General features: G+C 51.5%; 1 protein-coding gene across 2 annotated transcripts in view; it reads left to right on the forward strand.

Moving 5' to 3' along the window:
• The first annotated feature begins 6,817 nt into the window (after window positions 1–6,817).
• Window positions 6,818–23,115, forward strand: part of RBPMS2 (RNA binding protein, mRNA processing factor 2) — a 48,291-nt gene continuing 31,993 nt past the window's right edge. Inside the window, exon 1 of one of the 2 annotated variants that reach the window (XR_004647345.1) lies at window positions 6,818–7,340. Coding sequence is in view for 1 of the 2 variants with exons in the window: in XM_034783043.1 (XP_034638934.1) it covers window positions 7,281–7,340 (60 nt within the window). In the remaining variant the exon portion in view is untranslated. The remainder of the gene's footprint in view (window positions 7,341–23,115) is intronic. The other variant, XM_034783043.1, reaches the window with a different exon arrangement.

The following is a 23,115-nucleotide window of genomic DNA, read 5'->3' on the forward strand; positions in this document are numbered from 1 at the left end:
TACTACTGCTAATAATCATAATCATTGTGTTGTGTCAAGTATAAGCAGGACTCTTGTATAACAATACTGTACCCAATGTACCTGTGTAAGTAAACACAGACCCTATATAGCAGTGGTTCTCAACTGGGGTCCGCGGAGCCCTGCAGCTAAACCCGGTGGCCCAAGCCCCAGTGCTGAAGCCGGGAGTGGCATGGGGCTGAAGCCAGTGGCCCCCCAACCCCAGCCGGGAGTTGTGCGGGGTTGAAGCCGGTGGCCCCCGTGTCCCAGCCTGGAGCAGCACAGGGCTGAAGTCGGTGGTCCCTCCCACCCCAGCTGGGAGTGGCGCAGGGCTGAAGCTGGCGCTCCGCCCTCCCCCCCAAGGCCTCGAAGCCGGAAGTGACATGGGGCTGAAGCCGGCGGCCCCTCTCCCCAAAATCCCCAAAGCCAGGAGCAATGTGGGGCTGAAGCCAGCAAACCTCCCTCCCCAAGTCAGGAGCAGTGGGGGGCTGAAGCCGGGAGCCCCAGCACCCCCTGCCCCGCTGAAGCTGGGAGCTGCGCTGGGAGCCCCCCGCCTGAACCCTGAGCTATTCCTCTGCCCACACACAGCCCCTAGCTACCCCCTCCCTGCACCCTGAGCTACTCCCCTCACTCCACACAGCCCCTAGCTACCCCCTCCCTGCACCCTGAGCTACACCCCTCACTTCACACAGCCCCTAGCTACCCCCTGAGCTAAACCCCTGCCTACACACAGCCCCTAGCTGCCCTATCCCTGCACCCTGAGCGGTTTTCAAACTTTTTGAACTGAGTCCCCCACTTTGAATTATATTTTTGGTTGCATCCCTTCACAGCCCAGACAGGCTGGGTGGCCTCCTGAGTGAGTCAGGGGGTGGAGGTGGCGCTCCCTTACTGGACCCTGCAGTGCGGAGCTGGTTTGAGTGCCGCCAGCCCTTGCCCCCGCCAAATAGAAGTAAAACTATGTGTATGCCCAAGGGTCCCCCCCAGCCTGGAGCCCCTGTTCCCCCTCCCTGCCGGGCCCTGGTGTTTTTATAGCATGTTGAGGGGGGGGCTCAGCAAGAAAAAGGTTGAGAACTCCTGCTATATAGAACAGTCTGAATCACTGCATTGGACCTAATACATGTACTTCTGTCTGCATCTGCCCATCTAGACCAAGATCAGCCCACAGGGTGGTCTGGTCTGATTGAAGGAGTCTGGTTTTAGTGAATATAGGCAAATCTGCTGTGAACTAGCTGAATGGGTGCCCCCTGCTGTTGCGCTGAGCTGGATCCCCCCTGTCCGGGAAACAAAACACCTCCCCTGCCCCAGCTGCATGTTTCGTGTGGCTCTGACAATAACGCTTACATGTTACTTGCTGGCGTGTGAGCCTGTAATGGCATCACTGTAAGCCTTTGCCTGAACATCACATGGCCTTTGGGTTTCTCCCTAGTGCATTTGGGCTTCCTTGCTGCATTGGCTGGGGCAGCGCAATCTATAGTCTGCAGCTGTGAAGGCACATCACACAGGAAGGGCTGGGCCAGCAAGAACACATGGCAGAGGCCACAGCACAAATGCATTGTGGGTATTAGGTGGAGAATGGAGTCAGTGGATTCCAACCTCCCAGTGGAAAGCAAGGAGTTTGCATGAGTGATGCAATATCAATGGACCCACTACCATTGTTGTGATACTATAGTTCAGGTTGCATTCTGCTTATCCTTAAAATGGGCATTCAACTGCATGTGCAAAACGCAGTGCATCTGCCCCAAATATTCAGCCCCTAATCTCCCAGTAAGACTGGAATTTTTGCAAGAGTTTGAAGAGAACCAGTTACTGATTTCCTGAGTTCTAATCAATGACAAATTGTCCCCCAGAAGTTCACATTCTGAGTCTCGTGATCTTTCAACCCCACTGGCTTAAAAACTACAAACTGGAGAAAGTCAAAAAAGTGAGCCCAGTGAGAGTTTGGTTGGCTTGTTGGGGCTACGTCATTATTTTGTTAATTAACCCAAATTAAAAAAAATTAGGATTTTCATCAAATCTGAATCTGTATGAATGGTGGTGATCTGATTCATGATGGCCAGGAGTAATATCTGGTGGTTCATCAAGGATCAGAGGGGACAGCTACACTGCAAAGAAAAACCCATAGTGCCTGGTCAATTGACTCGGGCTCACGTGGCTCGGGCTGAAGATGTGCTTTGCAGTGTAGTTGTCTTGCTTGAGCTGGAGCCTGGCCTTTGAAAACCATTGCAGAGGGAGAGTGTCAGAGCTGAGCTGGAAAGGTCTACACAGCTATGCCTGCAGCCTGAGCCCCACAAGCTTGTCTGGTCTCTGAGGCTTGGCGCTGCAGGTTTTTCTTTGCAGAGTACACATGCCCGAAGAGTCACAGAGTTTAACGCCAGAAAGGACTATCAGATCCTGTGTATCACAGGCCAACAGCATCACCCAGTACCCATACACCAAGCCCAGTAACCAGAATTAGACCAAAGTATTATAGTTTCCTGTCAATCAGGATCTTCACCATAGAAACTGTTGCCTCCGTGAAACTGTTCAGGCCCTCCTGAACTGGCTGAAGATTTTAAAGAAGAACAGGATGTGGGACAATCCATTGCTGCTTGCTCTGCACTGACGGAACCATCGCTATGGCAAAGATCCGTCTCTTTGTGCAGATGGCTCAAGAGCTCTGTTCCTGAATCAGCTGGACAGGAGAGCAGGTCAACATTTTTGGATGAATTTTCCCCCTGCTTCAAATAATGGTCTTTAAAGCAAATGTAAACAGCAAATCATTTTTGCAACAAATAAATAAATAAATGTAGTATTTTCAGGCAAAAACGGCAATGCTTTTTGACAAAAAATTTCACATTCAAAAAACTCCAAGCAGTTCTACTGTCCAGTTGATTCAGGGCAGAACTTGTGAACCAGCTAAACAGTTTAATGAAGCTCAGGATCTCTGACTTAGCAGGGGCTCATTTCATAGACACCTGGATGTTGGTAAACGGAGTCATTGCTTTGTCATTGCCTCTTGGAAATAACTGGGAAATGAATACACAAAAACACTGCGCTGCGTGTGAGTTAAGGTTGCTCTTAACAGCCTCCAGCAAGGCAATGAAAAGTTGAAGTTCCCAATAGTCCGTGCCTTCTGCTCCCTCTTCCACAGACACACATCGCTGCATTAGCTTGACTACCTCTGCCACAGCGAGTGCAACACAACCATAACTCCGTCCAGCTGCAGGATCAGCCTTCCAGCACCTCCTTACCCAAACCCGAGGGTCTGCAGCAACAGCCGTGGGTGGGTGAGTCTAGTCTGTAGTGGAGGGTGGTGGAATTTTCAAAAGCAGCTTCCGATTTGGAGCATACCCAATTTGAGCCAGGTAGGACCTGAGCTGTGGAAGTGCTCAATGCCCACAGCTCTTTGTGCCCACGAGAACTGTGCATGCACTCAGCAGCTTGGAGAATCCTGCCTCCTGTGTCTCAAGTTGGAGTCACCCCAAGGCCATGGCTGCTGTTGAAAATGTGGCTGTGAGTGATCTGGCCAAGGCCACACAGTGAGTCAGTGGCAGAGCGGGGTCACAAGGCAGGAATAAAGCTAGCTGGCTATAGGGTAACAATTGTGATTTCTGAATGGAAATTTGTCTGGCTCTGTTCCCGCCTTTGATAGCAAGCAGTTCTAGGACACTCATCAGAGCAAAATGTTATTGCCAACCAGTCGCTGAAGATAAATTCCAGGCCTGCTGCTGAGATGCGCTCAGTTGTAGAACAAGTTGAATGTTGTCATGAAACTCAGTTCATTTTGGGCAGTCGGGGAAGTGGATGCTAAAGCTTAGGTCACCCAGTCAGAGAACAGAGATATTCCCATGTGACTGAGGTCAGAGAGACTCAGACTTCTTGGATCACATTTTTATACAAAGATCATCTCATAATCACCTGGCCTTACACCCGTGATCCCACAAAACACCACCCTGGCTGTCCACAATGACTCAGCCTCCTCCTCTCCCTGCTGTGCTCACACAGACCATCTTCACGCCTTCACAGAGACATCACCCTTCCTTCCATTCCCAGCCACCACTACCCCGATCCACTCCCTTCCCATGTACAATAGTGTGCCAACAGCAGCCATTACTTCCATGGAAGAGTGATATGGGAAGGTATTGAATGGACTGTAGCGGTCTGTGCTGCAGTTCAGTAGCTGGAAGGAAGGAAGAAGAGCCAGCGCTGTGTGATCAGCCAGATCCTATGGAGCACAATTTGTGAAGCTCTGACTTTGGGGACTAAACACATAGCTCTAATAGGGTATCCTCAGTGAACGGTGCAGGAGCATAGGCTAACAGTTGTTCACATAAACTATTCATTGAACGGTTGACTAAAATTCCCCCGAAGCATGACCTTCTCATGGACAGTTCACCAACTGAAATTCACAGAATACACTGTCTGCGGTGACAAACTGGGCCATGTCTGCTTCTGGCTCCCACTCCTACATGTCACTTGCTAGATTCTATTGCCTGCCAGTCACATGCCTGAACAACAACATGAACCAAGAGACAGTTAAAAAGCCACCAGAGAAAAAGTGAAAACAAAGCCGAGACAGCCCTGAAGTTGGGCTGGGGCTTGCTCTAAAGCTGTGTTGACCCTGACAAATTTAGGACCAGATGTTGTCACCATTGCAGATCCACTGGCAGGGGAAGCAGCAATGTAGAACAGGACTCTGGTGTTTTATCCTCATGTTGCCTTGCTCTGCAGGCAAGAGAGGAGCTGAGGGTTCAAACACATTTATGGCAGGCTTGGTAAATCCACAGCAATACCAGCTAAATGAAGGCGTCTCGGTGGCGATCGCACAGCTACTTGCTCCCTAGGGAACAGCTAAACTAAACAAAAGAGAAATCCAATAAGGGGGATAGGTTAGAGAAGCAATTACAGGATTATTGTACCACCCGCCCTTCAGTCAAACACAAAACTAGCCAGCATCACTTCTCTATTTAGGCATTAGAATTTGCAGGGTAGGGTCAAAATTCACTGGGTCCAGGTGCCAGATCTGCATATTTGTGGGACCACAATGGATTTTATTGGTGCAATTGCAACAACTAGGCTTGTTCCCTATGTAAACAGCAGAATTAGAGGGAGCTGGACCAAAACTGGACTAAAATTGTCGTCTCCATGAACAAAGAGTGTGCGCCATGCTGAGTGACCCAGGGAGAACACAGAAAAACACAGGGATTCGTTACCTCGTTAGAATTTTGACAATTCCCACCTTTCTGATTTGTGGTTATTTGCACAATGAAATCTAAATGCGTATTCCCCCAAAAGGCTCTTTCCGGCTTCCTTTTATGGTAAATTACATTTATTGAATTGCTCAATAAAGCACAAGAACAAAAATCACAACCAGGAGATCGTCACAAGCCACACAAAGGGAAGACCCCACCTTGTGCCTGGAGCATGCAGTCTAAAGGCAGACAATTCCAACTATCCTCCTCTCACAGGGCTCCAAGACACAGTCAGTCATCCTTGTCTCTTTTAAATATTGATTTCTCCTCTTAACTGCTCCTGCTCCATCTCCCCTGTTCCCCACTCCCCAAGGGCATGCCTTGGCCCATTAGAGAGATGAGCATTGTTTAGCGGTCTGGTAAAATCCTCCCCCCGAATTCCACTGCCTAAATGGAGAACAAGTCTAGCTACTGGCTTGAGCACCAAGAAAAGAGATCTAGGCATCCTGGCATAACAACGCTGGAAAAATGTATCCTCATGTATCCAGCCCATATTTAACCCCCATCCCTGCAAATTCCATTGGTTCAATAGAGACTCCCCTCCCCCCCATATGCTGGATCTGAGTTCTGGTGGTGCTGTTGTCCTGGAATATGCTGGCATCTGTTGTGTGTGTGTGCGCGTGTAAATGTCTGCAGTGTTGTTGTAGCCTTGTGGGTCCCAGAATATTAGAGAGACAAGGTGGGTGAGGTAATGTCTCTTATTGGACCAACTTCTGTTGGGGAGAGGGACAAGCTTTGGACCTACGGGGGTCTTCAGGTGTGGGCAAGGTACTCAGAGTGACACTGTGGCACTGGAGGGAAAGCTTGTCTCTCCCCTCAACAGAGGCTGGTCCAATAAAAGATATTTCCTCATCAGGCTCGTCTTTGTGAGGGGAAACGTCAGGGCTGGATCCCGGGGCTAGATGTGAGTGCCTAAGGTGATGTGCTGAGATGCAGCAGGCTCCAGTAGGACAATAGGAGAAGCTCCACTTGTTGTATGACACTCCCTACTTCAGGGCTTAAGCTAACCTCTCCCCATGGAGATCAGGCTGAGGGGTGGGGGCAGAGACCCCCTCTACAAGGCTCTTCTCCCTTCCTCTGAAGCATCTGGTACACCCAACTGCCGAAGCATCTCGATGGCCCACGGCAGATCCAGCGTGACCCCGCCTGCGGTCTCTATTTGTGCGGCCCTCCTCCAAGCTAGCTGGAGCTGCGAGGGGGGGGTGTCGTCGCACCGGTTGGGGGGGGGGGGCCTTGTAGGCAGGAGGGGGGGGGGGGGGGCGCGGGCCGGTCGGTCAGAGCCGGAGGAGCGGGCCGGGGGCTCGGTCAGAGCCGGGGGAGCGGGCCGGCAAAGTGGGGACGGGCCGGGACCGGCTCCGGGCGGAACGGGGCCGCTGGCCCTTTAAGAAAGTTCAATCGTGCGAGTTCATCAAAGTTTAAAAAGTTTTTCGTGGAAAAAAAAAGCGGTGGGGGGGGGCAGGAAAGTTGGCTGCAGGCGGCGGGGATTGGCTGCGGGTTCCCCGGGAGACGGTGATGCAGGGCGAGGGGCCGGGCCGGAGCCCAGCTGAGCCCCCCTCTCCTCCCCCCCGCCCGGGCGGGCTGCGCCGAGCCATTGATGACCGTATTGAAAAGGCGCAGGCGGCAGCTCGGGGCTGTACTCGGGGCCGGCGGCTGCAGCTCGTTGGCACCTTCCCCCTCCCTTAATTGCTCCTCAGCCAACTCCATGTGAGCCCGGCCGGGTACAAATAGCCCCGCGCCGCGTTTCCCCCCCACACCGCGCACCTCGCCCACGCCGCACCCCCGTTCAGTTGGGCGGTGGCCAGCCCACTCCGCACCCTCCCGGGCAGCACCAGGGCACCCAGCCTGGGCACCGTCTCCGCACCTAGCTGCACCCCGGAGCCTTTTGTTTGTTGGTCACCCACAGGCACCATTTCCAAGCCCAGCCCAGGACCGCAGCTCCCCCGAGAGCCTCCTGCCCCCAAGAGAGCCAAGCCCGGGGGAAGCCCTGCGATCCCTGGACAAAGAAGCTACAAAGAACCCAGGACCGTCCACTCAGCCCCCTGCACCCCCGCCATGAGCAACCTCAACAAGGAGAGCGAGCACAGTAACAGCAGCAACAACATCGAGGAGGAGGTAGGGGGCTGGGGAGCAGCTGCTGCTGCTGGGGGCTTTGCCCCCTTCCTTGGAGGGGGCTGGGAGGGAAGGTTTGGGGGTCCTTGCCTGTCTCTGGGGGTGGGGTGGTAAATTGGCTAGGGGAGTGTAGGGCTTAATGGGGAATTTGGATCCTGGTCTCTCTAGCCTTGAGCTAGGTGGGATGGGGACCTGAGTGTGTACTCCTTGTCAGGGGGACACGCTCTAGCCTTAAAGAGCACCTAAGGTGCTTACTACAAGTATGCCCCACTTCCCCTCTGCAGGGCTAACCCTATTTAGTCTGTCCAAAGTGTCTAAATCAACCAGAAATGTAAGCCCTGCTCTTCCTCAGTGCCCACCTTGTCTGGGGCTGGGTGGTTGGCTGTGCAGTCAGATTCCTGCTCTCTTCCGGCTCCGAGTGGAGCAGTGAAAGAACAAACTAACTTTCTAAAAATCTGCTGTGTGGGAGCCCTGCTCCAGCGAAAGCCAGAGCTGCTCTAAGCCCTCCTGTGGCGCTGTGGACAGGCATCCAATGCAAGGCTGTACCTTTCTGTTGGGCTGGGAACAATCTTGTCTGAGGCTGGGGGCAAGGCTTGACCTTTGCCATCCCTGAGTTTGGCTCTTGGTCTGGGATAGTTTTCTGTACCTTCAGCTGGGACTGGCCCTCAGATTCTCCAGGACCCCAGTCATGAGCCAGGAGAATTTTCTCTCGCATTTTACCATTCAAAACCTTGCACTACTTGGTGCTTAAAGTGATCTTAAGTGTGTGTGTGGGGGGGGGCGGCTCTGCCATAACCTGGGAGCATCAGCTTTGGCAAGTCAGGAAAAGTGCCCCACTGTGAGCTGGTTTGATTTCTTTCAAAGAAACCTTGGCTAGGTTGGTAACCCCCCCCCCCAACTACACCCCCACCCCCAAAACATGCATACACTAAGTGCTGCTGGCTGGTGTAGTACAACCTATTCCTGTTTGTATTGCTGGGCAAAGGGCATCTCACAGCCCCCAGAGGGGAAGGATGACACCCTTCATCCAGCCCTGATTCCTGTTCACCCCAAAGCTTGGGTGGAGGGGTTCCTGGGGGTGGGGAACAGCTCAGAATTAAATGAATCCCTGGCATGCAGCTGGGGTGATGGAGGGGCCCTCATAGGGAAATGCAGTTGTTTAAGCAGGCCTGGTTGGGTGTGGAGAGGTGCTCTCCTTGGAGCCTTGAAATGCTTGCCAATCTGGTGTGAATTGCATGATCCATCTCCTGCTCTCCTCTTGAGAATGTACGGGCTTCTTGGTGTGAGGACTGTTGCAGGCCAGCTAGAGGTCAGGAACATTTCCTTGTCATTCTATTTTGCCTGGCTTGACCTCCTGCGTGACCTTGGGGAGATCGGCTAGCCTGGCCCTGCCTGGTGCAGGAGCCCTAGCCTAGAGTGTGGCTCTGGGGAATGAGGACAAGGATCCTTAGTTTCTTGGTTTGAGGGGACCTCCAGTGGTTGCAGTGTGCCTGGGCTGTCCCCAGCTTGGCCAGAACAGGGCTGCCATGCTCTGCTGGAGACCTCTCTCTGCTTTCAATATAGTGGGTGAGTAAGAGCCACTTGGGGCACAGAGGGTTGCCAGGCTTCTTTGTCTCCTCCCTGACCACTGATGGCTAGAGGTGCAAATCTGGACTCTGGTTAGCTTTGTGCTGGGTCTGAGAACCCTGTGCGGGGAGGGATGGCAGAGCAACCTGGGATGCTGCTCTCTGCAGGAGAAACCCAGAACAGAAACCGTGCAGCCTGGTGTCCGGATGGCTGCACTGCTTTGACTCCTGCCTTGTGGCATGCTGCTGGGCAGCAGGGAAAACAATCCCTCCATGTCACTGCCATCACTTCTTCTACCAGAATGTCTGTGTCCCCATTAGTCACTGCACCAGAGTACTTGGTACAGTCCCTGACTTTTTCCTGGGGCTCAGACTTCTCTGAAGTCAGCCCAAGGATGCTCACCCTTTGGGTGCAGAGCTAACCGTCGTAAGTGTGTAGTGCTCAGTGCTGGAGGGAAGCGTGAATTCTCTGGTAGCTTCAGTTGGCTATGCTATTCTTCCCATCCCCTCCCCCAACTCTCCTACAAGGAGCCGTGTAGCATTGCTGGTGCAGAATGGCGGCTGTGTTTCCACCCTGGCATTGGGCAAAATGCTTCCAGTACATTGGTGAAGCATGCTGAGCTTTTGATCAGGAATTCTCAACAGCTACATAAGAAAACCCCTTAATGCTGAGGCTACCTGTCCACCCTCTCGCTGTTCTGGGGAGGGGGGGGCATGTGTGTGCAGGAACAAAGGATAGCACTTACCTAGGTCTGCAGGAAGTGGGTTGGGAAGATGTTAATGGCTAGTGGAGTGAGATGGCTCAAAGCACTGTCTAGGAACAGCGTGGTGACTTCTTTTCTTTTTCCATAGAATTTCTTAAGGGTTTAGATGGAGAGGAGGAGTCTAATACTTAGTGCCTTGGTACAGCTGGCGATATGGTGGTGGCTGCAGCAGCGGCATTTTGTAGCATGCCTGGATTTCTAGTCATGGGTTTAACTTCAGGTTTGTCTCCCCCTGCTTGGCACTTTCCTAGTTTCCCCTCTCCTTCCCTTACCCCTAATTAGCCAAGCTAGTCCAGTTAATGCTTCTGTAACAAAGGAAGGGGTTTATTACCAGCAGTTGATCAGCACTGCCTGTGAGAATCTGCTACAGTACAGCCTAACTAATAGGCACTAATGCCTGGGAAAACCCATTGCAAATCTTTGATCTGATTATTCGCTGACCTGCGGAACTTCCCAGTGAAACCCAAGATCCTGGGTCACTTAGTCAGGTGTAATTCTGTTTCAACTACTATCTAGTGCACCCCATAGCATGCTAGTAAGTGTTGTGCGAGGTAATTTGTCAGGCTATCAGTCCTCATGCTGGAGTAAGGTTTACTATTGCTGCCCTGCTGAGAGCTATTGGCTGGTGGACTAGCAAAGTGGAGACTTGAAGCGCTACTATCCTTGGATATATGCCGGTATTGTGACAATATGCTATTGCATGGGGAAGGTAGGAACACCTGGCCCTTCCAACAGTGATGTGTGGTACTAGGATGGGACTCGACTCTTCCAAGAAAGCCAGTCTCAACTGTATTTCAATGTCTGTCCACCATGAGCAGGGTGAGAGCAAAGGGGTGTGAATAAAACAATTGTTTGGCATGCTCTCATCCTGGTCTTCCAGTAGAGGGGGGCTGCTGTGCATGCCCACAGGGGGGCAGGGAGGGAAGGGCGCAAAGGGGAGCAGCATCTGCAATCCACAAATCAGTAGAGCTGCACAGGCTTGTATAAAAGGTGGGGGTCATGGCCACCCTGTCATTTCTAATGGGAGTGAGTGTCCTTGATCCATGGAAAGGGGGTGCTGGTCTGGTCCAAGGGTAGAGAGCCATGGTATGGAAAAGGCTGAGGGCTTCTATGCAAAGACACCTGGCCCCTCCCAAGCAGTCTTGTTCCTAGAGTACATCTCTTCCTTGTTGGATGTAGCTGCCTAATTCCCAAAGCTATACGCTTGAACTGCTTCTTTGGGAAGAGCATTCCAGTCAGGTTGTGTCCTTGTGTTTGTTAGACATTTTCCCCTTTCTTCTTCCCATAATTCCTTGTTACACAGGACTTCTCTGCATCACTCAAATTCCTCTCCCTTCTTGTAGCTGCATCCTTCTAAGAAGACATGGCCATCTCAGTTCATGCTTTGGACTAAAGTCTTTCCTCCTAGTGTTGCAAACACTTTGGGTGACTGAGTGGAAGGGAACTTTTTTTCTCCATGTGTATTTGACAGCATGCTATAGAAAGATTCATTTCTCTTGTCTAGCCAATTACCCCCTCCCCACCCACCCCAAGCAGCAGGGAATCTCACATCAGTAGGGGACAGATCTACTTAAACAAGTGACTAAAACTAGTAGGGGGCTTGACATGACTTTGAATTTGGGGTTTTGAAACTGACTAGAATTCTAGTCAGTTTCAATGTTGCTAATGTTGAACCATGGCTCACTTGAATTCTGGAATATGGCTAGGACCTCTTCCCTGTCACTGGTGAGGCAAGCAGTATGTTATCTAGCATCTTCACTCAGATCTAATCCTTACTGCCATGAGTGCTCTGCTCTTCTCAGAATGCCCTCAAACTTCTATTCCTAGATACGTGCCTCTGCATGGGTAATTTGGTCTCTTTGCCACATCACACTGTAAACTCCTATCAAAGTTGGCATCCACAACCACCCTTTAAGCCTCTCAGCAAAACCAGTATGTCCCTCTCATTGAACACACACGTACCTTGGCTTATTCTCCTTCTTCCCACTTGGCACTTGTCTGTGTCACTCTCAAATTTAACCTCACTGGCACCTAATCTCAAGGTCCCTGTCTTTCACAACCCCTCCTGATTAGTGTCCTCTGTAGATCTTATTAATGTGTCCCTCTCTCCCACTGCTTGGCCATAATGGAAAGCTTAAATAGCAGGGCCTCACACTAGTCCCTGGCCTACCTCACCAGACACCTCCCCAAACTTGATACACTGCCACTTATCATTATCCTTTGTTTACATGTCTAAGCCAGTCATCAGTCCACATGCCAAGCTATTCTGAACTAACTGATATGCAAAGTTGTCTCTACAGCCCTTCTTCCAGCCACTAACTTTGGCTCAGCAAACAAAGTGCTCTAGTAAGTAGCACTGCTGCTTGGGATGTTGGCACACAAGTAAACAAAACACAGCAACTTATTGATACTGCACTAGCACCTCAGGACCCCAGTGTCTGGTGCTGTACAAACAGAACCAGGAGAGCACCCCAGAGCAGGGACTTACAATCAATCCTCATTATTATTATTATTATTACTATTATTAGATCCTATTCCTAGAACTAGAAGGGACCTTGAAAGGTCATTGAGTCCAGCCCCCTGCCTTCACTAGCAGGATGAAGTACTGATTATGCCCCAGATCCATAAGTGGCCCCCTCAAGGATTGAACTCACAACCCTGGGTTTAGCAGACCAATGCACAGACCACTGAGCTATCTTCCCCCCCCCCCTTTTGTCAACTGCAATGCTGTTCTAAACAGTGTTACTTGCTAGATGGCTGTCACCTTGCCCTCTCCCTGGGGTGGGAGTTAACTTTCACAGCCGTGATGGCCAGTAGACCTACAAGAGGTTCCATACAGCTCCTAGCCTGCAGCAAATATAAAGGAGGGGAGAGGGCATGTGGGGCACCTGTGAGGTTGGGGCAGAGACCTGGTGAGAAGCCAAGGGATCTGTCCCTGGACTCCTCTTGAAGAGACTCATCTGCTACATCCAGCCTCTGGCTAGGATGGCAGATACCTTGCATGAGAATTCAACAGGAATCCAGTTTCCTGCTGAAGTCCTTCTGCTCTCCACCTCCCAGGCTGGCTCTGTCTCCATTAGAAAAGGACTGAGTTAGATCACTCTAGCCAAGCTTGACCTAAACTCAACCACTCTTCCTAGCCATGATGTAATGGGGCTGGCGGGGAGCTCACACTTAACACTCACCAGCTGGTAAGATATGAGAATAGATGCTCTTATTTGCTAAGACTCCTGTTTAATCTTTGAGTAGTCCTCATGCAACCACACTGGCCAGCTCTTGTTCTTGGTCTCTCCTCTTTTAGAGAAACTGGTCTGACCTCAGTTATGTCTCTGTATGCTTAAGCTGCATTCTACCCAAGTGGATTTTCACTTTCTCCAGATGTACTGTACTTTCCAAAACTTACTCTTCTGAAATTGACCAACGCTGGACTGTTCAGTGCCCCATCCTTACTATGGAGAACTTGAATAGCTAGTGACAGTAGCTGCCATCAGTTTTCACTCTGCTTGTCTTATACCCCTTTCCTCCTATGCTGTGTTTTGTCTACTTGGATTATAAGCTCTTCAGGGCAGAGCCTGTCTGTACAGTGCCTGGTACAATGGGGCCTGTTAGCCCTTGAGCACTACTGCAATAAACACCTGTACTAAGCTTTCCTGTTCTCAATTGCTGCATCCCAAGCAGGGTAGGAATACATAGAGCCAGGATGGTGCCTATGCCTTCACTTCCTGGATTGTAAAGAACATCTCTGCCAGTTCAGCTAAAATCGGTCACTTAAGCCCTCTGAGAACAGTGGCTGAGTGCCTGGATCGCAGGTCCTGGAATTCTATTCCTGGTGGTATGGCCACAAATGCTCCATCTACTTTGATTCCTTATCCTTTCCCCAACAGCTCTCACTGCCTCTCAATTAGCCAATGATATCTTCCTGCCATACTTCTGATGCTCTGACCACTTCCACCTCTTCCTGGTCTAGCACCCCAGTAAAGTTTGGCTCTGTCTATAGCAGTAGGTCTCAAACTTTTTTACTGGCGACCCCTTTCACACAGTAAGCCTCTGAGTGCAACCCCCCCATACATTTAACATGCTTTTAAAAATATATTTAACACCATTATAAATGCTGGAGGCAAGCAGGGTTTGGGGTGGAGGTTGACAGCTTGCACCTCCCCATGTAATAACCTCATGACCTCCTGAGGGGTCCCAACCCCCAGTTTGAGAACCCCTGATCTATAGTGATCTCCCAGCTGAGTCAATCAAGCATCAGTTACATCCACTAGAGCAGTCTCCATGGCTTAACATCTCTAGGCCCTGCTCTTCCATGCTACCCAAACAGGAGTTCTCCAACTCTTTGCTGGGCCCCCTTTGAAAATATTTCAGGCTGTGATGACCCCCCCCCCCCCCGAAGTGATAGCAAATTACTGTACATACTCAAAGCACTAAATGATGCATGTAATCATTATCCCTGCAGTCAAAGGCACTGAAGCCCTTTGAAAAGTGTAAAATAGGGTGACAATATTTAAAATTCCCAAATAGACACTGCTAAGGGGCTGGGGAATGGGGTGTGGGGAGTACAGCAATACCATACTATGCCACCCTTACTTCTGCGCTGCTGCTGGTGGCTCGGTCTTCAGAGCTGGGCTCCTGGCCAGCAGCTGCCACACTCTGGCTGCTCAGCACAGAAGGCAGTGCCTCCACCAGCAGCAACACAGAAGTAAGGGTGGCAATACCATACCATCTCATGACACCCCTGCCCCCACTGTAACCTGGAGACCCCTTTTTTTGGTCAGAACCACCAGGTTGAGAAACACTATTAGAACATGGATACAGATGCCTGGGTGTTGTACTGCCTGGGTTTAAAACCCAGTCTTCTGCCGCTTTTGGACAAATCTCCAACAGACCAGATGGATAGTGTAGCCTTAATTACACCCCCCCCTCAAAACAAAACATCTTATGATAAAAAGCCTAGCTCTAGGGCTGTTCTCACCCAAACGCCTGCTATTGCTAACACAGACCACTCCCTTTGTCAGATCAGAGTCTGGGGATTCTTTTCGAAGTTAGAGGAAACGACTCTTCCGGTGTCTCCTTATGCATCTTAGGGAAATCTAGCTTAGGTTCCCACTGTCATGCAAACCAGCTTTCCTTGCTGGCCTCTGTCTCAAACAAAGCACTCTTATTCCATGCAGTTAAATGGGGTCTCTGTTTTCCTCCTCCATATGTTGCTTGTCATGTTGGTAGTGACAGTGGCCCCTTCTCAACACCTGGAGAGCACTATCAAATCCTAAACCTCCCTTGAGTCTGCCACCAAGCACCACAGCTCCGAATGCAAAAGTGAAACTGATGGGCCTAGACCACAGCTGTGCCTCTAATCCATAACTATGTACTGAAGCTATAGCTGTCTGATCCTTCCTAGGCACTGTGCACCTAGAGCCCCCAGTCAGCTACGGCTGCCTGCTCTCAAAGTAGGCATGTAGAATCATAGTAGCCAGGGCCAGCTCTAGGTTTTTTGCCACCCCAAGCAAAAAATGTTTGGCTCACCCTGCCACCCCAGCGCTGGGCTCCTCCCCCCCCCCCCCCCAAACTCCCTGCTGCCCTAGCCCTGGGCTTCTCTTCTCCCCACCCCCTCCCACCAGTGCTGACTCCACCTGCTCCCTGCTCGCCTCCAGCTGGTCCTGCGCTGTCAGGGTAAGCAGCAGGGCTCCTGGGCCACACCTCAGCTCAGGGTCCCTCCAGCTGGGGCTCCTGCCTCTAGGACTGGCTGGGACCCAGGAGGGCAGAGCTGGGGGACCACCCGGCAGAGGGCTGAGGGGCAGGGTAGCCCAGAGAGCAGGACTCAGGCACCACATGGCAGTGCCCCAGGCACCAGTCCCCACTATGGCCCTGCTGCTGCTTCTGGCTGCCCTGCTGCAGTCCCTGGGTGGCTTGGGTTGCTTCGCCCAGCTGCAGCGCTGCTACCAGATGCAACCTGCAGTGGCCCCAGGGCACCCCCGTGCAGACACGCTGCTGCTGTCAGGGCCAGCTCTAGGCTTTTGCCGCCCCAAGCCAGGGGGGAAAGGCTGGCTGGAATGCCAACCCTGAATGTGCCACCCCAAGCACATGCTTGGTTTGCTGGTGCCTGGAGCCAACCTGATAGTAGCTTAAAATGAGAACTCTGTTCTCTAGCCTTCATTATGGTGCCCAAGCAAATGAAATATAAAATATACAGACCTGTCTGTCAGCTTTGACAAGTTCTAGACTTGTCAGAGGAAGGCACAAGAACCCCTGTAATAGGGAAATATTTCCCCTGTGTTAATTACTCCCAAGAGATCTGCTCTATGGATTACTTTGGGGAAGGTCTCTGGTCTGTGTTAAGAGGTCAGACTAGATCACAATGGCCTCTTCTGGCCTTGGCATCTATAAACTTGCTCCACATCACTTAATGGCTGGGTTCTACCTTGAAGGAGGCTTTATTGCTGACAAATGTCTGCCCTAGCTTATGTACCTGAATTACCCTATTTGTTTGACCTCTGAACCCTGCTAAGCTCTTGGCCTCCATCTAGTGGAAGTGAGTTCCACAGTCTTGACCAGTTTTAAATGTGGTACCTCTAACTTCAGTGGGTATTATCTCTGTATACAACAGACAGGTAAATAGGACCTCCTGGCTTAGCTGCCACTTCAGTGTTCTAGCAAGGAAGAATTGAATATCTAATCTCAGACTCCAACAAGCCTTACCTGTGATCTGCTTTCTAAAGTTATGCACTGATTCAGATGAATCATTAGATTTGAATCTAATTACTTTCTCACCTAAAAGGCACATGTGTTTTCAGATCAGGAAAACAAGTCACATGGCACTGGCTCATTCTGGGTCTGAAACACATAAAATGGTAGCTGTCTCTGCAGAAGGCAAGGAAGCTCCTATGTTAAAGATACCATATGCATACAACAGAAAGAAAGACCCCTCCCTCCCTCTTACTGTTCTACATCTAAACAACAAGGTAGCTGAAATCTGGTTCCTCTTACCTAGAGCTTGGTCTTGGAAGGTAAATGTGCACTAGGTTACCAACAATCTCCCCTGACATGATGGAATGTGACTCCATCATGCAGAGCCTTTTCAGCACAGGAAGTTGCTGACATGAGAGAAACAACCTTAATGCTGGATAAGGGTCCTAAAAGTGGTAATTGCTTCCAGACAAACATGTACTGACAAATATTTTGTTAGACCCCAAATTGCTACCTTTATCTGGAAAGCATTGACATTCACAGGTTCAGGTGGGCCATGTTCTGACACCTATCATGTAGCCATACCACCAGTCTGAGATCATGTGATCATCACATCAGTCAGGTGTGATCCCATTTGGATGGGAGACCAAGGAAAACCCAAGCTGTTGCAGGAAGTGATGCTGGTGACCTTTATAGGTAAAAGGAGAGGCAGTGCCATCTGACCGGCCCCTGGGCATGGTGGGAAGGGGTAACTGCATTTTAAATGAGACAAAACCAATCCTGTGTACTGAGAGGAGGTGGCTAGTGCAACAGACAGAATGAGGGAGTGTCACTGCTGAAGGATCAGACCTTGCCCTGAAGAACTGAACTTGCTCCTGGGCTCTGTCCTCGCTGGCACTTGGCACTCAGCCAGCCACACCCACTTAGGCACACTTGCAAAAACCTCTACTTTACTGTAGTTTCATTCCTTCAGGTGTCACTTGTAAACCACCACTTTATTACCTGGGAGGTGCTTGTGCTGTAGTGATGGCCATATAAGTGCCAATTGGTGTGATGCCAGCCTGGAAGGTGAAACTAGGGGAAACTTCTACAGAGTCTAATTCCCACCCTTTTCTGGCCGGGGGGGGGGGGGGGGGGGGGGGGGGGGGCGCGCGGAGGAATGTTCACCAAAGATAATGGCTGTGGCTTAAAGGCCAGAGCTAGCCCTAGGCAAGCACAGCCACTTGGTGGTGCCCCCTGCAGCCAGTGTGCTGGGGCTGAGGTAGTGCCAACTGTTCTTTCAGTTGGAAGGCAGGGTGAGCAGCAGATGCAGCATGGTGGGTGGGGACAACTGAAGCAGGTGCCCCTGGGAACTCTGGCAATGGGGCCAGAGCTGCAGGCAATGAGTGACCTTTGCCTGGCCTAGCAATGGCCTGTGTGGAATGAATGGAGTGGACTGGTCTGGGATCAAGAAGCCCTCACCAAGCCTCTTGTCTCCAAGGCTGCTGACTAAGGCAGGGGATGGTGGGGAGGTAGGTGGGATGACTCAAGGTGAAATCCCTTGCAGTAGAGAGGGAGGGGAAGCCCAAATGATGGTGATTCTGGCAGCTGTCAGGGTCAAGGCTGAACTGCCCCACTGTGCAGGCCCGACACAGGAGTACTACCTGGAAGCTGCTTCTTTGGCTCCATTCATAGGACCTGGCTCAAAGTTTAAAGGCAGATGACCCTGTCACATGACTCCCCCAAGTCAATGGCTGGCTACATGCCTTGCCATTCACATGGGGTGTGTGTGTGTGGTTGGGGGGGGTTTGGACTGATCCTGTCCGTAACTGGCCAAGAGCTTTGCAATGGGTTCCAGGAGGGAGTTGTCTTGAACTCCTGCTGCCCGCTGCACCATGCTGGCTTGGAGAGCACTACAAGCCTAGTCAGCAGCCAAGCTTGTGAGCTGGGTCTAGGGACTCCTGGGATGAGGAGGATCCCAAAGGTGCATGATATTCTGGTCTTAGAGGGGGAGATGCAGCAGAATCCCCACAACTGCCTGTGAAGGAAGCTCCCAGAGTCTGTGCAGACTCAGTCCAAGCTTGGCTAGAGAGCTATGTGACCAGTCAGGGGAATGCAGCCTCTTCATTGCAGCTCCCTTTCAGAGTGGTTCTCATTCCATCCTGTTGGGGGTGTTATCTCCAGTGTGGCTGTCCAATGTGGTGTAGGTAGCTAGGTATCTGCCTGCTCCTGGACTGGGCAGAGCTGTCATTGTGTGGGGCAGATAGACCCAGTATGCTGGAGTTACCAGCTGTGCTTTGGCATGGATACCCTCTTGAGTCTTCATTTGATAGCAAGGCCAGAACAGCCCATTGCAGTTCTAGTCTGACCTGGATAATCTCAATCTAAACACTCAGTCATTGGAACGGAGTCCACAAGAACACTAGGTATTAAACATGGCATGGCCTAAATTTAGGTCTTCTCCAGGTCAGAGGTTCTCCTTACCAGCCTGTGGCACCCTCGATCCCTACTCCCTCCTTGGAGGTTGGGGAGGCAGGGGGAGGGGAGATGGAACAACTCCAAAATGGCTGCAGAGCTGCCTCTTCCTTAAATGCCTTAGTGTCTGGCCAGCCATGGCTCCTCCTGGCCTCTCCAGAAACAGTTGTCTAGGGTCAGGATCCAGAGCTGTCCTTGAACGTGTCCCCCAAACAAGCAATAGGTGGGTTGACTGGGCTTTGAAGTAACCCTGTGGTAGAGGGCCTGGGTCAGAGGTGTGCCTGCAGCACATGTAGACACTCACGCTAGTTTTAATCTAGCTTGGGTAGGCCTACAAGTGCAGCCATTACTTCCACTCCCACTGCAGTGTTGCTGTACCCTAAGCCCATGGGTACACTGAGGGTGCTGTGTACATTAGATTTGAGGGAGGGGAAGGCTGTCCTCTCGTCCCCACCTTTATGGTAGGCTGTTCCAGGGCTCCCTTGGGCTGGAGGGGTGGGGAGCAGTTCCCCTCTGCTGTGTTCTTTACTGGCTTCTCTTAGTGCTGCCCCTTCCCTTCCCCCTTGCTCTGTCCTAACTTATCACTTGCTTTCTTAGCCACCAGACTCTTCCTCCTGGGCTTCCTGCTCTTGGTTTGTTTTGCCTGCCTGTGCCACTTGTGCTCAACCTCCCAATGCAGACATGAGGTGCTATCTCATTCCCTCGCCATGTCTTGCCACAGGCTGCTGCCTGCCTCTGGAGCAGTAGGAGGGTCAGAGCACGGATGCTGGCTGAAGTCAGGAGCCCCTGGCATGTGCTGGTGCTGGAGTTGTGCTGCCTATAGACCCACCTCTAGCAGCACGGACCCAAACTAGGGACTAGTAAAGGCTGGACTAAACTCCTCCCAGAGGTGTCCTTTGTTTCCTGCTGTACTAGGACTGCAGAAGCCAAGACTACAGGAACTTGGTAGCTCATCTGGTGGAGTGGAGCAAGACATCCCTAGGGGCTGTGGGGATGCTCACAGGCCTGTTGGTGCTTCAGGTGACTTCTGTACCCCTGCAGCTCCTCAGATCCATGGCTCTGGAGATCTGGAATTCTTCCTGCCTTGCATCACAAAGGATGATGCAGAGCCAGTCTAGGAGCAAGGCCTGTCCACTCCAACAGAAAGGGCAGTCTGGGAGTGAGAGGCCCACCTGGGCCTCTGGCAGGGTGTCAGGACTGAGCAGCCCTGGCACACCCAGGCCTCTGGCAGGGCTGAGCAGCCAGCTGGGTTGGGGGTGATTGGCAGGGACCTCAGCTGGAAGGGAAAACAGGAGTACCTGTTGCTTGGGGGAGCTAAGCAGGTGTTCCTCAAGGAGGCCAGCTCCTTGTGGATGCTAGAGAGGGTACCTACAGCTGCTCATGTGGGTCCCTCAAGCTAAACTTCTAGGTGTGATAGGCCTGGTATAAGCTAGGCAGAGGTGCTGGTAAAGCCAGTGCTCTCTGCAGCTGCAGATCAGGCACACAACTAAGGCTGCCCCTTGACTTCCAGGCTCACCTAATGTACTTCCTGCTGCTGCTGCTGGAAGGTGGGAGGCTGACACACAGATACAGATGTTCTTGTTCCCCCAGAACAGCTACAGCACGTGCTGCGCAGGCTTCCCTGACCCAGAACCTCCTGTAGGGGTGTGCAGTTCAGTCTTGTCCTCGCTTACCATAGCAAGCGATGCCAGTTGTAGTTCTGAGGGTGCAGTTACTAGGACCTGGACTGAACTTTGTACATGCCTCCTAAACAAGCTACCTGGAGAGGAAAGTCCCATGGCTCAAGGTGACCCTGTGAGCTATAATCTCTGGCCTTGACACCAGTTTAATAAAAGGCCCAGTTGCCCTAGTACCACTGGAGACATGTGACACCTCAGTGTGAGGAAACCTTTCCCCAGCTGGCTCCCTGTGAGTACCTGTGCAGAAGCTCTCTGCTCCAGCCACATAGCACTGACACAAGGCTTCAAAATCCAAGCAGCGGTATGTCCCCATGTACAATAAACACTAGCAAAGGACTGGCTGAGTGACCTTCAAGATGTTGACTGTTCCGTATTCTCTAGCTGCCTCTGTTCAACCCTTGTACTCAGTAAAGCAGGGAGGAAGCACTTGCAGCTAACAATGCCTCTGGCTGGCCTAGGAACAGGCTATGCCTTTCTGGGATTGATCGTATATTTGCTGGACTCCAACAGTTACTTTCAGGTAGCCATGAGTGCTTGGGACTCGAGCAGCTGTCCTCTGGAGGAACATCTCATGGCAGGCTTGTCCAGCTGGCTGGGCTAATCCATGGAAATGGGCTCTCAGTTTAAATGGCAGACTGGCTTTCCCTGAACAGACTGCAGTGCTGGTGAAAAGGTGCTATTCTGGCAGGTGCTCAGGCTGCTAACGCATCTGCTACAATATCCAAAACACATCCCCAGGCTGCCCCAAAGAGGGGAACTGGGCTAGCAGAGCAGTAAACTAGCTTGGAGCTGGGCAATTGCACCGCAAGGCTTTTCCGGTCCAGGCCAGTGAGTGTAATCTCAGGGTGCATAGCCTGGTGCACCAAGCTAATCTCCAGCTGTAGGCTTCCTGCTCCTTCAGGCAGAAACCCACGTCTGTCTCCGCTTCCCAGTTAGCTCAGTGCTGTCTTCCTGCTTGGCCCCACTGTGGCTGGGCTAAAACCCAGTTTTAGAACCACTCCTCCACCCAGATGTGCAGGAGGATGAAATGCTTGAATAGGAGCCTTTAAACAGCCTTTATTGGAAGAGGCAGGGGAACATCCCCCTGTGCATGCACATGGTTCTGTCTTGTAGCCAGCACAGCTGTATTTATATCTGCTCTCAATGGCTGCCACTGTAAACCTGACTCTCATAAACACTCAAGCCTCCATCCCCATGCCTCTTCCCTTTCAGAGTTGTTGCTGTACTTACTGTGGGGCCCAGATACTGGCACACTCCTGGGGGGGGCAGGCGGGCATGGGCTTCCTCTGACTCCATCTGTCATTCTTATCCATGACTTCATGTCAGTCATGCTTGGCTGGGCAGAAAGGCTTGACTGAGTCGTAGTGGCTGAATGTGCCAGGCTGAGCATGTCTGGTTCCCTGTGTGCCAGCAGAGAGGGTGGGCTGCTGTACCACCACAGCTGGATGGTGCAGTCTTGGGGGAAGGGATCTCTTCTCGAGCTCTCAGAATGAGGCTTCACCCCCCCCATGTACGGCACACTGGGAACCTAAATCTTCCCCCTTTCTCTTCAGGCAACTGGGTCACAGTGAGGACAAACAAAGAACTCTGCTTCAAAAACCAATCCAAATGCTTGTCAGGATCCTGGTTATGTCACTGGCAATCTGGTGTTTGGGGATAGCAGGGGTGAACCAATGAAATCACTTGCTGCACTCCCCTCTTGCAGCACTGCTATGGGGTATACACTGGATGTTTCTCTACCTACTTCAGTAGTATGGCCACTTCTGGGGTGCAGCACAGCAGATGTTCAGCCATGCATAGCAGTTGTGTAAACTGGTCCCTCCCATTCTTGTCTTAAATGCAATAAACTGAGAGCTACTTATCAGGAAGTTCAGCTTGGCAGTCACCAGCCCAAGATGGCATGTGGCTGAATGGGGGGCACCCCCCACCAAATGCCATTGTCTTTAAATGACTAGGAGCAGTCAAGAACTCTGCCTCGCAGCAGTGTTACCTGATGCTACCTAGCACCTTCCCTCTTCAGAAGGGAGGAGGCCAGTACTGAATGACTAGCTGGTAGCTTCAAGCTCATCTGAGTTGGGAGGTTCCAGGCTGAAGCAGTGCCTGCTGTTGCAGCCATATAGGCCACAGACCTAGTGCTGTGGAGAAGCCTGCTTGTGTGCAGGGGCTTGCCACTAAGCTGGGCCATATCAGGTCACCTGACTCCCTCTTTGGCCTCTAAGCGGGCCAAACAGCATGCTTCTGGGGTGTGACTTCCCTCTCCACTGAGCTTCTAAATTGAGGCCACTGTCTGCTGGGCCACAGGCTTCATTCACTCATCCTGAGCTGGCAGCTAAGGTTCTGCAGCTCTCCAGGCACTCAGTCCATAGGTGAGAGAAGTCCCTTTATAAAGAGCAGGAAACTGGGATTTAAGGCATGACTCCTGTTCCTAACCAAACCACACCAGAGTTGCTATGACTCCGACCTCAAGCTATAGAAAGACTGAACTTACAGGGACATGTGGTTTGATTCATTTAGTTGCTTTAGTCTGGTTCTTTTAAGAGCAAAGTACTAAAGAGGGGAGGAATGCAACAGACTGGGGGCAAGAAGGGGACAGTGACCACCTACTTGATATGTTTGCATTTTGTATGGC

The sequence above is a fragment of the Trachemys scripta genome, chromosome 10, assembly GCF_013100865.1.
Source record: "Trachemys scripta elegans isolate TJP31775 chromosome 10, CAS_Tse_1.0, whole genome shotgun sequence".
NCBI classification, from domain to species: Eukaryota; Metazoa; Chordata; order Testudines; family Emydidae; genus Trachemys; species Trachemys scripta.